Source organism: Arvicanthis niloticus, chromosome 17, assembly GCF_011762505.2.
Source record: "Arvicanthis niloticus isolate mArvNil1 chromosome 17, mArvNil1.pat.X, whole genome shotgun sequence".
In the NCBI taxonomy this organism is placed as follows: domain Eukaryota; kingdom Metazoa; phylum Chordata; class Mammalia; order Rodentia; family Muridae; genus Arvicanthis; species Arvicanthis niloticus.
The window spans coordinates 27,455,667-27,470,396 of record NC_047674.1 but is presented as its reverse complement, the minus strand read 5'-3'; the positions used below and the strand labels follow the sequence as shown (position 1 = coordinate 27,470,396).

Genomic DNA, 14,730 nt, shown 5'->3' with positions numbered 1-14,730 from the left:
TCATGTCAAAGATTCAGGCTTGCTGTGTCAGCAAACACACATATGGTTTAGTTTGATGTTGGTTTATTTCTCCCCAAAGGGACTGTGCTGTCTGCCATCGCAATAGTGATGGATAGGAGTCCATCCTTTGCCTTCTGTCAACATTATTGTGGGATGTTTAATCTTATTTCCATTGCTGGAAGAAATCTCCACATTGCAGATGACAAGATTTGTGTATGTAAGTTTCAAATATTTCCCAGAGTTTATCATTTTCCTTTTACTTTTTTTTTGTATTTACTTATTCTCAGATCATAAAGGATGAAACTACACTTTAGATTAAAATTTCCCAACTTTATTAAGGCACTAAGATCAACAAATAATAAATAGAATCTCACAAAACTGAAAAGCTTTTGCAAGGCAAAGGACACCAGAAATTACACACAATGACAGCCTAGAGAATAGGAAGAGAGCTTTACAGGTCCTTTATCTGACAGAGGATTAATATACAACATATATAAAGAACTCAAGAAATTAGACACCAGCAAATTAAATAACCCAATTTTAAAAATGGAGCACAGAGCTATACAGAGAACTATCAATAGAGAAATCTCTGATGAGCAAGAAGCATTTAAAGAAATGTTCAACATCCTTAGTCATCAGGGAAATGCAAATCAAAACTCTGAGATTCTATCTTACACATGTCAGAATGATTAAGATCAAAAACTCAAGTAACAGCACATGCTGGCTAGGATATGGAGGAAGGGGAACACTCCTCCATTGCTGGTGGGACTGCAAATCTGTACAACCACTTTGTAAATCAATTTGGCAATTTCTCAGAAAGTTGGGAATAGTTCTACCCCAAGACCCAGCTATACCACTCTTGGGCATAGACCCAGATGATACCCTACTATACCACAAGGACACTTGCTCAACTATGTTCATAGCAGCTTTATTCATAATAGCTAGAAACTAGAAACAACCCAGATGTCCCTCAGCTTAAGAATGGATTCAGAAAATGTGGTACCTCTACACAATGGAATGGAATCTACAGCTATTGAAAACAAGAACATCATGAATATTGCAGGCAAATGGACAGAACTAGAGAATACTATCCTAAATGAGGTAACCCAGACAGACATCATGGTGTGGACTCACTTATACATGGATATTAGCCATAAAATGTAGGATAACCATGCTACAATCCACAGACCCAAAGAAACTAGACATTAGAATAAAAGAGACATCAGAGGTGGATGGATGGAGGAAACTGAGTAGGAGAGGGGGTGAAAAGGAGAATGGGCATGGGTATGGTATCAGGTATGGGGGCTGGGAGAAAGATGGAAAGCAGTGGGGGCGGGGTGTCATCTCTGGGACTAGCTGGAGACCTGGGATGAGGGAGTTCTCCTAGGAATCTATGGAGGTGACCCTAGCTGAGACTCTTAACAGCTGGAGATATGGAGACTGAAGTGGTCACCTCCTGTAGCCATGTGGGACTTTCAGTGGAGTGAGGGGGACATCAACCCACCCACCAAACCTTTGACCCAAAACTTTTCTTGCCTACAAGATGTACTAGGATAAAGATGGGGTAGAGACTAAAAAAGAGGCCAACCAATGACTGCCCCAAATTGAGACCTAACCAATAGGAGAGAGCCAAACCCTGCCACTATTAACAATACTCTGCTATGCTTGCAGACAGGGAACTAGCATAACTGTCTTCTGACAGGCTTCATACTGCAGCTAATGAAAACAGATGCAGAGACCCACAGCCAAACATCAGACAGAGCTCAGATAGTCTTGTGGAAAATTTGGAGATAGGATTGAGTGAGCTTGAGGGGCCAAGAACACCACCAGAAGACCTACAGAGTCAACTAACCTGGGACTATGGGGGCTCACAGAGACTTGAACCACCAACCAAAGAACATGCAGAGGCTGGACCCAGGCCCCCTACACATTTGTAGCTGATGTGCAGTTTGGTTTTCATGGGGTTCCCCTAACAATTAGAGCAGATACCGTCTCTGATTCTGTTACCTGCTGTTGGATCCCCTTCCCTTGGTTGGACTGCCTGGATGGGCCTCGGGGGAGAGGATGTGCTTAGTCCTGCTGGCACTAGATGTCCCCAGGGCAGGATGGTACCCACTTCCCATTCTTTGAGGAGAAGGTGAAGGAGTAAAAGGGGTAGGGTGGTAAGGAGGGGGGTGCTAAGATCAGGATGTAAAGTGAATAAATAAATTAATTAATTAATTTAAAAAGTTACCTTGCTGTTCACAGGAGCTTCTGGATAAAGTTAAGAGTTATTGGCACATAAATACTCTGACATCATGTGACATCTATATGACTGTCACATTATTCAGGTATAATAGTTAATGAAGTGTCATTTTGCCTAATTGGTTACCCAATAACAAGTGGTCAGCCCAGAAAGTGTATACATACAGGTAGCACTGAACAGACTAAGTAGGTTGTTTTCATGTATGTAAGAGAGAACAAAGCAAGGATAGCTCACATAATCAGATAAGAGAGATGGCAAGGGACGAGGAAATGTGTCATAATTATGCTTGAACTTGTTTGTAAAAATTAAAAACTAATTTTAAAAAATAAATATAAATTTAAGGAAAAAAAAACTTAGTCCATTTGGAACATAGTCTGTTGTGTGGTGTGAGGAGTCATTGCATAGTTTTCTATAGAACCACCCAATTATCACGCCACATTTACCGAAGCTCGTCTGTGATGCTCTTTCCTATTTTTACAAAATTTCCACACACAATTAGACTTGTTTCTCCATTGTCTACTCTGTTCCACAGGTCAGCTCTCTCTCTGCTCATGAGGGTGCACCGCATTGAGTTTGGTTGTACCAAGTGATAAAGCCGGAGCTTCCTGTGATGACTAAGTCCTTCATCTGGTTCATGATGTCCTGCTTTTCTCTTCCAAATACAGATTACAAAGACACGTCCTTTAGCCTCCATCCTCGGTATTCGTCCTTTAATCCTGTCTAGAGTTTGATTACGGGGCTGTTCCTGCAGCACTCTGTGAGTGTAAGCTCATGTCCCCTCATGTGCTTTCCTCTGAATCTGTCACACACTGCAATAGGCTATAAAATAATCTTGAATCCTTTTGGAATTTGAGCTAGGACCACAACTAGCATGGATACATGTTTTTAGTGGCTTAGACCTGCTGTCAGTTGCTAACTACTCTTAGATTTCCACTTTCACCTCAGGTAAACACTCACTTTGCCCCCACCCTGGCACAGACTTTGGCTCTGTTTGTATTGTGTGCTCTTCTGGAGTCTTGCGCTGAAACAATCCGCACGCCTTGCTGTGCTCAGCTACCTCAGCTTTATCTTTATGGGGCTAGTAGGCATAATAGCATTGTTTAATTAAGAGGCTTTGTCACTAGTGTGGTCTCACCGTGCTCTAAAGTGTTTTAATTACAGTGGAGTTCTTAATTAGGCATTCCAAGATGCACAAGCACAGAAACGGCCTCAGCACCTTTCAAAGTTACAATTATTTCACTCTCCTCATTGATAAATTACTGCTCTGTAAAAGTGACGCTGGTGAGAGGGAGTTCATCAGAAGAAAGCCTTTAGGTTTGAAATGAAAGGCAAGGTTGGCAGTCCTAGTTTTAGAAGAAAGAGGAGGAGAACGAGGAGGAGGAAGAAAAAAAAAACTTCCTTGTTGAGAAACCATGTCAAATGCTAACATTCTGTACAGGAAATTCCTGTAAAGGAAGCAGGCTTACTCACCATTTCAACTAAACCTAACCACAACCCCTTTCTTGTCAAGGAGGCTGGCCAGAGCACAGCTTTGAATGCTTTATTTCAGGGTTTTTCTTCCGTGGATAAAAAGGTAGTTTATTTCATTTTTTTCTTTGTTATGACCAGGCCTTTTCCAACGCCAGCAGTCCTTTACCAAATACCAAGGTTGTCCTTTTCTGTCCAGGTATAACTCATTATTTCCAAACTGTATGAGTTGGATGGTCCTTACATCTTTTCTAAGTAACTCTCTTGCTAAGAAAAAAAAATACGTAGTAAAACCCTTTGAAAATGGGTGTTTTCACACTTTTTTTTTCAGAAGCACAAGCTGGCATTCACTGACATAAAGACTTGAAGTTCTTTATTTTTGTGTATGTAAGAGCAGGAAACAAAGGTAAGAGAACAGAATATTCTTTTGCTAGATTCCTTAACCCCAAATAATTTTTTTAAGGACTTAAAACGTAAATTGCTAAACAGTTGTTTTTTGTGGAATGTTTTTAATCACAGATGTGCTATTAGGTAGCAACATTTGTATCTCAGTGTAGTTTTTAACCTTAACTTGAAAAAGTGACTAGTTACAAAGTATACTAGTTACAAAGTATATATATATATATATTTTACAATGCTGCTTATATTTTATTGGAAGGATTATAAATTGAGGGATTCAAATGCTGGTCAAATTTGAAAGGCCACATTACCTGTCCATCTTTGGAGGCAAGCATGAAACAAGCTACCATGGACCATGTGAGCAGTATCATAGTATTGTTTGAATACTGCAACTGTTAGACTACTCTGTAGCATCTCGTTTTTATTTGTATTTTAAGGCTATGCACAGGACTGAGAGTCTTCCTGGCGATTCATTCAGAGTTTTCATTTTTTCTCCTCCCAGCTAAAGCTTTGTTCTTTGAAAAACTTAGTTCATTATTACTCTAAAATATGGTCAATCATGTATCTTTTGAATAGCTTCAGGGTAACTTTTTCTGCTTCTGAGAAAAAGATAGAGACTTTAAAAAAAAAAATCTTCTGGAAACTTTTAGGAAAGAGATCTTGCAGATCTTCAGATCATCCCGTTGGCCTCTTACCTCCTTCTGTGGAGGGGGTGTATAGTGGTGGCAAGATGAGAAACTTGGAAACCCTCTTCATCCAGATATGATTCTCCCTTCTACTACTGAACAGGTATGTGGTCATCGTTTAATAACGGGCACTGCTTGTATGAGCGATGTAACATTTGATTACCTACTGGGAAAACAAGAATGGCAGCACACATGTTTACAGAATGACAAATATGAGTTCTATGTTTACTGGTATCTGTCAATCATTTTTGCTGCCACAAGCAGAATCTGCAGCCATGTTGGTTTAAGTTGGCCAATGCTCAACAAATAAGACACTGTACCCTTGGAAGATCTCTTTGGAATCCCTGACGTGTTTGGGTAACGGTAGAATGAGATTAAGTGGTCTTTTAGAAACAGGCAGTGGGAGACAAGGGTTTGAAGTGTGGACTTTTCAGAATGGGATTGTTCTTGTCTGGTCTGTGTACAACAATGGTAGTAGCTACCATGACCGCTAAGAATATTGTATATTCTGAAGATTTTAGATGGAATGTTTTTATAGATGTCTAGTAAGCCCATTTGAGCTGCAGTGCAGGTTAACGCCCAAGTTTATTTGTTGATGTTTTGTCTGGATGACCTAATACTGATTAAAAATGGGATTTCCAAATCATTTTCTGTTTTTGTAGCTGAGTGAATCTGTTTGTATTTAGTACTGATTTCTAACTGAAATCTGGTACCCCAGCATTCAGCACATTACAGTAATTCTGTTTTCTTGATGAATCACTTAGTTTATTAATGTGTATTAACTTTTTTTATATTTTATCAGTATGGCATGAAGTCTAATTTGTTAGATATAAATATAACTATTCTTGTTGATTTTGGCTTCAATTTGCCTGGCATGTTGGTTTTTATTGTCTCAGCTTTAGTCTGTGTTTACCTTTGCTAGAAAAGTGGCTTGACCAATGTCCCTATAGACTTGGATGTTTGAATACTTGGTCCTCAGTTGATGGTGCTGCTTGGGTAGATTTAGGAGATGTGGCCTTGTTGGAGGAAAAATGCCATTGAGAATGTAAAGATTTCTGCAATTCGCAGTTCACACTCTATGCTTTGTGCTTATAGATTGTGATGTGAGACCTCAGCTTCCTGCTTCTGATGTCAAGCTTCACTTTGCTACCATGGACTCTAGCCCTCTGGACCCAGAGGCTCAAATAAACTCTTCTACATGTTGTGTTGGTCATGGTGTTTTATCACAGTGATAAAACAAAACAAAACAACCAATATCAAACCCAGTAAGTAAAATGGGGGTGTTTCTTGTAGACAACAAATAACAGGCTCATATTCTTTAATCTATTCAGCCATTTTGAGGGATTTAATTGGCACATTAGAACCACTCGCATCTATGGTTATTGATGAAAGGAGATTGTTTCTTCCTACCCTTTTTGTTGATTTCATTGTCTTCTATCAGTTTTACATTAAAGGTTGGTTGGTTTTCTAAGTTGGAAATGCCTAAGCTATTCCTAATTCTCTCTTGTCTATTTCTTCTTCTCATGAAATGTATTCTTTCCTGTGTTTTTATTATCAAGTCTCGCTTCATTCCCCCTACTTGTATAAGCATAGGTCTTATTATACAATGTCATCTACAGTGATGGCTTAGTAGTCATGACATGATCCCAACTGCACTCGTCCTTGGCTTTCTTTCTTTCTTCACCTACTTCAAGATAAATGTACTGAAACAGTTATTTCTGTTGCCACTCACCTGTTTTCACTGCTGTGATACACCATTACATACTTTCCTTCAGGGATTATACTGAGGTGTAATGTCTTTTTTTTTTTTTTCTTTTCCTGATAGATTTGCCTTAGTAATAAGTCAACATTTGTTCTTTTGCAGCTTCTAATATTGTTTCTTTATTTTGAACTTCAGCATTTTGACTCCCATGTGTTTTGGAGACATCATTCTTCAGTCTGCCTAGGTTCTAGATACTTCTTGGGCTTATAGTCCGTTTCCATGTAGCAATTGGCAATTGTTTTGCTCAAATGTTAATGAATAGTTTCCTGTATAATATTGTGTATTTCATATTTCTGTTTATTTCTACTCTACTGATGTCTGCATGTCATGTTTCCTTGTCCTTGTCTTCTGTCTCTGAAATTCTACTTCATCATAGTGACACAGGCGGTGATGTCCATTGTCCAACTTTTACTGAGTTTTTCATTTCTGTGGGTTATTTTCCTGAAGTCTTGATTTTCTTCCTGGATGACTTACCGATCTCCACTTTCTTTTTTGCAATGTTCGTTTTCTTATCCATATCTTAAATTTATTTCTTTACTTCTTTTTGGTGCTTGCTTGCTTCCTCTTTAATGTAACTAATGATTTTTACACGCTGACTTTGAATTATTTCTGCAGCATGGCAATCATTCTACTGTCCTTAGGCTTAGTCACTGAGGTGTCATCACTGAGATGTGGAACATTACCTTAATCGTGTTTACTGAGCTTCTCTGTTCTAGTTTGGGCGTTTTATATTTTGCTTTAGATCGCCCTTTGGTTTTCATTTGAGATTCTCCTGAGGGGACACACCTCATCAGGACCATTCAAGAAAGAGTAAACAAACCATGAAAAGAATAACAACACAAAACAGAGCAAACTTCACACATACTCTTAAAATCAGTGGAAACAAATTACTACACCAGCAATAACCATAGGCTACAAAGTGGTACAATGTTAATGTTACTCAGCCAATTACTATTTTGGATAAAGGTTAAAGGAACAAATGAAAAAAATAAGACAAGAGAGGGAGAAAGACGAGAGGGAGAAAAGGAAGAAAAGGACAGGGAGGAAGAATAAGGCAAAAAGATATGAGAACATTACAAAAACAGAGGTAAGTTCAAATGAACAAAATAAATTTAATCGTACAGTAAAGGAATAATGACTGAGTAGATTCAGATAATTATGAGGAGGATAGAAATAATAACATTGAAATTCTTTAAAAAGTAAAGTTAAAAATACTACTAAAAGTTTAATAAAAAAAGGAGAAATGGAGCACCAGTAGCACAAACATGTGTTGGAGCAACTCTTTATGCCAGAGTCTGTGTTGGAAAGGAAAAGAAACCTCACATGAATTTGGAGGCTCTTATCTTTTCTACCATTTAGGAGAGTGCTGAGTTTTGAAGTACCCAATGTCCAGCATCCACCAGAGTTGTCTTCATGTTGGAAACTTTCCTGTTTGGGGCAGCAGGAGTCAGAGATGCTACATCTGATAGTCCGTATGCTGGGCAGTTTCTTCCACACCCTCAAGTGCATTGAAGGCAAAACAATCATAGCAATCTGCATTTGACACCAGACTCTGTGATTTCCAAGGTGACTGTGCATGACATTCTCTGCAGAAGAGATGGGACTGGGGAAGTCAAATCCCTTCCTCAGGGGTTTCAGAGTCCTGCCAGCAATGAACCTTGTGGTAGACAATTGACTCCAATTATTGACTTCAAACTTGAGGAGATTGGGCTCCACCGTTATCTTGAGGTGATGAGGTTAGCTCTTAGCAACAGAAAGTGAGACCCCCCAGGTCCTATCACTTTTGCTGCTGAAAGCCAACCTCTTGTCTTTACGCCTCTTGGAAAGCCTGAGTGTAGTCATTCTCTATAAATGCCTTGTGTAGATATATCTCCCATCCAGAGAAGGCGCCAAGTTGATTCCAGGCTTCATGGCTCATGGTTGTTCTTTGTGATCATGTTTATTGGGTAGCTGAGGCTGAAACAGTAGGTTTCCTTCCAAGGTATATCCAGCTACAGCTCTCTGGTATTTAGTGAGGTAACACCATTGACGTCTTTTTCACTGTTGACCTCTCCCTCAGGAGGAGTCACTGTCTCACCCAAACTCCTAAGTAAGTTGGAGGTTTGGCAAGATCTGTGAGCTGTACTGAGTCTTCATCCAGGGTTTTGTGGCTTAGCTTTTGAAGGAGGGTGATGTTGCTTTTCCTTCCTGTTCAGGATCTGCAACTAATGATGCTGGTATGTGCTGGTGTTGGTGCACTGATGGTGATGTGCACTGATGGTGACGATGTACCCTGCTGATGATGTGCACTGATGCTGATGATGTGCACTGATGCTGATGATGTGCACTGATGCTGATGATGTGCACTGATGCTGATGATGTGTACTGATGCTCATGTGCACTGATGCTGATGATGTGCACTGATGCTCATGTGCACTGCTTTAGCATGTTCTGCTATTCTGTTTCTCTACACTATTCAGCTGTCTTCAGCTGGCTGCTCCATGACCACCCAGCTTGCCCTTCTGTTTGAATAGTGTTTAATATTGGCTGTCATTCATTCATATCTTCTCATGTAGCACATTGCATATAGCAGATGATTCTTGTCTACGATTTTATCCCACTTTCTCTTCATTCTCTTCATCCTGAGATCTTTATTTCCTTACTCTAGTCACTCATCTCTTCCTAGCCACAGAAAATGGATGATCACCTCAATTTCTTGGTGGTTTCTGACATTCACAGAAAATCTACCCTTCGAATTTTCTTTTTAATGTCAAATTAGGCAATAGTGCCCTATAAATAAACATTTTATTTTCTGCTTAAAATTACATGTTCATCAAATTTATGCTTTCCAATTTCCTAGTGCTCATTGCTTATTATTTAGAGTTTGCCATGGTCACTTTCTCTACAGAGGAGACAAATGATGTGACTCCTGCTCAGGTCTGACTTTCAGTTTTAAGGACACATGCTTTCTCCTTTTATAGCTAAGGTATCATAGTGATACTTTCAAGTCATAAGCTTTTACCCCTATTTATTTAATAGATACTTTTAAACTACTGTTTAATAATTTATAGATACTCTGAGGTTTTATACATAGGAGCTTAATCATGAGCCTCCCTAAGTGTGGAGAATCTGTTGTTTTTACACAAACCAGTCCATCTTTTTCAGGGGGAAAAACCATTATCTTTCCAAATTACAAATAGAAATTGACAATAGATGAGAACATTCTAAGAAAAAAAAGAATTCCACAGAAAGAAATGTTATTAGAAGATACACCAGGGCCCATGTAATGTCCTCAGAGAACCCTGGACTGAGGTGTGCATCCTTTGTATGTGCTAGAGATGACATATGGAAGAAGCTGCTTCATGCCTCTGAAAAGACCCATGCATACTCTGGGCTTCTGAAGGCCGTTTGGGTGGGATGTGCACTTTCAGAGTTTCCTGTGTGACTTGAAGCTTGGTCACAGGTTTTGATTTCTCCATTTCCTATTTTATAAGTGAAGAGGATGTCAGAGAAAGAGTTTTGCCTCTCTGCACACTCCACACCGGTGATGAGAAGTCACTGAAGCCATGACAGGAGCAAAGGAGAACCATGCTCTGTTTGGGCTGGATGTTTCTTTGGTTTGTTGCAGGAGAGAACACCATGGGATTTAATCATTCAGGTATGGGTTTTGTTTTGCATGTTAGCACTGTGAGTCTTGTGGTCAAAGTCTAAACTGACAGATGATATGATACATCAGCGGGATGATCTATTAGTGTACACAGCATCTTCTCACTGTTAAAAGAGGGAGGAGAAGAATTTCTGGTCAGGGCTGCTTTCAGCATACAACATACCACTGGGGGATCCTGATGACCACAGCTGAGTGCTCACTGGGGACATCTAAGGAGGAGTGTATGATTCTATTACTCATAGCAAATTCAGACATAAGCCCATCAGAACATAAACCCTTTTCATCTATGAAACAGACATAGTACACATAGAATAGAGAGCTTAGTCCTTTGTCATATTGAGTATATTTGTAATATAAATGGGAATTCCACCTTCTAATGTGCTTCTCTGTGTTGTTTCATTTGCCATAATTTTCAGCTTGTGCCACCAAAAACCTTCTGTGGACATATTCTGCGAGGGGTGCAGAGAACTTAGTCCTATTTTGTGATTTACAAGAGCTTCGGAGGCAAAATTTCTCCCATATAAGTCAACTGTCACCCACACAAGGTCCTGCTCACAAACCTTGCAGTGGTAGTCAGAAGGACCTCTCTGATGTCCAGTGGTACATGCAACCTCGGAGTGGAAGTGCACTAGAGGAGATCAGTAGAAACTCTCTTCATACGCAGAAGAAAGGCATGCTGCATATATTGGCCCCTCAGATGAACAGCATCGAGTCATATGTTTGTAGACCTAGAATTAGGTATGTCCCCAAATCATCCCTGTCTGAAAACATTCTCAAATTTTCTGTTATCTAGACAAGTGCTGACAGGACCTTCTCTATCTCTTAGGAGGCCCCAGGATATGGCTTGTTGTATTAAGACAGTCTTAGAAGTTAAGCCTCAGAGAAACGTATCCTGTGGGAACTCAGCACAAGATGAGCAAGTCCTACTTCTTGGTAGCACTGGTTCCATTCATTGTCCAAGTCTCAGCTGCCAAAGTGATGTACAGAGTCCAGAGATGACCTGGTATAAGGTATGGAAGGATTTTTTTCTTTTATTGGGTATTATTTCAAATGTTATCCCCTTTCCAGGTCTCCCCTCCGGAGCCCCCTATTCCATCCCCCTCCTTCTGCCTCTGTGAGAGTACTCACCCACCCACCCACTTCTGACTTCCCTCCCTGGCATTCCCCTACACTGGGGCATTGAACCGCCTCAAGCCCAAGGGCCGGTTCTCCCACTTATGTCCAACAGGGCCATCCTCTGCCACCTGGATGGATTTTCTAAAGCTGGTGTAAGAATATTATTTTATGGTACTGTCATTATGGGTGCCTTATAGAAACATGAGTGAGAGAGCCTGAGGCCCAGAGCTATACAAGGGCTGTTCTATGCTGAGCAAAAGACCTATCTATGTCTGTAAAGTGGTTTTGTCCTTATGTAGAGTACAGCTTGCTATTCAGATCGATAGAGTCACCCTTGGAGTCAGTGTCAGGGAAAAAGTCAATATGTGAGAATATCATGGTATGACTGGGTATAAACAGGCATCTGTATACTCAGGACAGGTTAAAGTATAAAGGACATGGAGTGGAATAGTTTCTACAGGAGAGGATGTTGAAGAAAGGGCAGCAAGTCACCAGGTGAGCAGTGACTTGTGCAAAGTTTGTGGGAGTGGCGGGATCCTGAGAGAAAGGGCACAGGAGAAAGTTTATAATGATGTTGACTAAACTGGTAAGCAAATAGTCAGAGCAAAAACATTCGATGTTTTCACCATGCTATGTTTTTTCTAAGTGTTCGCCTGCTCATGAATGTTCATCCAACAGAGACCTATCAGTGACATACCTTCTCTAATAAAGCGACATCTCCTAATCCTTCCCAAATAGTTCCACCAGCTGGGGACCAAGCATTCAAATACATTATCCTATGGGGCCATTTTCTCATTTCAACCGCTGCACATAGTGACTTCTGAATACATCATGTCCTCTCATGGGCCTGCAGGATTCCTATTGATATCTATGTTTATGTGCTGTAGTGGTTTGGATATATTGGGCTCAAGGAGTGGCACTATTAGGAAGTATGACCTTGTTGGAGTGGGTGTTACCTTCTTAGAGGAAGTGTGTCACTTTGGGGGTAAGGTTTTGAGACCCTCCTCCTAGCTGTCTGTGTGTTGAGGCCCAAGCTTGAGTCACTGTTCAGGCGCCAAAATAATGTTGGGGTCCACACTAGCCCCACGTTGGGGCGGCCAAAATAAATGTTGCAGCCCAGGCAAAATGTTGAGGCCCCGGCCGACCCACGTTTGGGTGGCCACTGTATCCTGGCCCAAGCTGCCGCTCCAGTCGGCGGGTCAGGGTTCAGCAAGAGCGAGGGTGAGGGCAGACTCAAAGAATGGAGACCAGACAGGGTGTGATTCAATCCCATTTATTCTTCAGTCTCTCTTCCTCTAAGTGTCTCCTGTCTGATTCTCCCTCTATAGTCTGTGGTCTGGTTCTGTCTTCTATAGTCTGATCTCTGATCTGTTCTGTCTCTGCCTTTTATATGTCTCACTTCTAAGCCACGCCTCTAAGTTACACCTTTAATCATGCCCTTAGGTCTTGTCTCTAACTCTGATCTCTATACTTCTAAGTCATACTCTTAAGTCACACACCTTTAATCTCACACACCTTTAATCTCACACACCTTTAATCTCACACACCTTTAATCTCAAGGTATCTAAACCAAGATTATCGAAGTGTTCTCAGCTGTTGTAGGCTATTGTAATTCAAGTTTCATGTCAGGGTATATGGCTCAAGATGGCTGCAAAGCTGATAGCCGCTTTCTGCTAAAAGTCGGCCCCCAACATCTGTGCAACAGTTTTTTCCTGCTTGCCTTCATAGCAAGATGTAGAACTCTCAGCTCCTTCCCCAGCATCATGCTTGCTTGGATGCTGCTATGCTTCCCACCATGATGATAATGGTCTGAAGCTCTGAACCTGTAAGCCAGCCCCAATTAAATGTTGTCCTTTATAATAACAGTTGCCTTGGTCATGGTGTCTGTCAAATCAGTGAAACCTTAACTAAGATAGAAGTTGGTACCAGGTACTGAGGTATAGCTGTGATAGTCCTAACCATGCTTTTGTTTGGAGGAATGTGGCTTTTTGAAGGCAGGGGAATGCTTTAAGTAGGGCGTAATGGGCCATCCTATTAGGAATACGGAAGACATTGGTGCTGAGGGTGATTTTAACTGTGTAGACCTGGCCCAAGAAGTTTCAGAGGAGATGAATGTTATTATATGGCCTAGAGACTGTTTTTGTGATAGTTTGGTGAAGGATGTGGCTGGTTTTTGCTATCGTCTCAAGAGTCTACCTGAGGCTAAGGTAAAGAGATTTTGATTCATTGTATTAACAAAGGAAAAGTCCAGCATAGACTTTGTCCTCTGGTTCACTCTCATGAAGAGCATTTTGATCAAGCACAGCAAGCTTCAAAAGAAAAATTACAAAATGTTTGGTTCAAGAAATAAAGGGGCACCAGGAAGTTAAAAAGAGCCGAATCTTGTGTTCAAGGAGCTAAACAGATTAAGGGGGTGATGATCTCAGGGCAAGATCCCAGCCAGCTCAGCTTATAGCTTGTGTTTGCCGTTGAACAGACACCCTGACCACAGCAACTCTTATGAAGGACAACATTTAATTGGGACTGGCTTACAGATTCAGAGGTTCAGTCCATTGTCATCATGGCAGAAAACATGGCAGCATGTAGGCAGACATGGTGCTGGAGAAGGAGCTGAGAGTTCTACATCTTGTTCTGAAGGCAAACAGAAGACAGTCTCACAGACAGCTAGGAGGAGGATCTCAAAGCCCCACCCCAAAGTGACACACCCACTCCAACAAGGCCACACCCACTCCAACAAGGCCATACCACCTAATAGTGCCACTCCCTGGGCCAAGCATATTCAAATCTCCCACATTATATTTTTTCTGTAAGAACCATGAAAAGACAATTTAAGGAGCATTCTCAATTGTGTGTCTAGGATTAAAGTTTGTCACCCATGTTCCTAACTTTATGCTGACTCCTGTTAGATTCTAATATGTTGGTTTTAGCTCATTATTCTGTGTTAAGAAACTTAGGGTTTTGATTTTATAATTCTATACTAGGTATCATTCTCAGAATTCTGAAACTGATAGGTTAAACATGACCACGTGATACTTTTTAAGATGATTTTAATTTTTATTGAAAATAGATATTTTATATACAATATATTCTGATTATGGTTTCCCCTTTCCCAACTCTTCCCAGGTCCTCCCCACCTGGCCTCTATCCTCCCAAATCCACACCCTATCTTTCTTTGTCATTAGAAAGCAAACTATAAAACCAATCAAACCAGAATAGGACAAACAACCGACAGAAAAAAAGAGTCAAAGAAAAAGCATAAAAAGACATACTGATGCAGATACACACACACTCACTCACTCACTCACTCACTCACACAGAAATCCCTTAAAACACAAAATTTTAAATTGTAATATAACAAAGCAAAACCTGTAAGATCAACAACAACAACAACGAAAGGTGTGGGGAGGAG

At 40.6% G+C, this 14,730-nt stretch overlaps 1 protein-coding gene across 1 annotated transcript in view; it reads left to right on the top strand.

The window, feature by feature from the left end:
• The first annotated feature begins 4,765 nt into the window (after positions 1 to 4,765).
• Il18rap (interleukin 18 receptor accessory protein) overlaps positions 4,766 to 14,730 on the top strand; it is a 32,182-nt gene continuing 22,217 nt past the window's right edge. The window contains 5 exon segments of the mRNA XM_034521897.2: positions 4,766 to 4,900; positions 5,893 to 6,062; positions 10,033 to 10,196; positions 10,622 to 10,943; positions 11,032 to 11,215. Of these exon segments, the coding sequence (XP_034377788.2) occupies positions 10,127 to 10,196; positions 10,622 to 10,943; positions 11,032 to 11,215 (576 nt within the window). The 5' untranslated portion in view covers positions 4,766 to 4,900; positions 5,893 to 6,062; positions 10,033 to 10,126.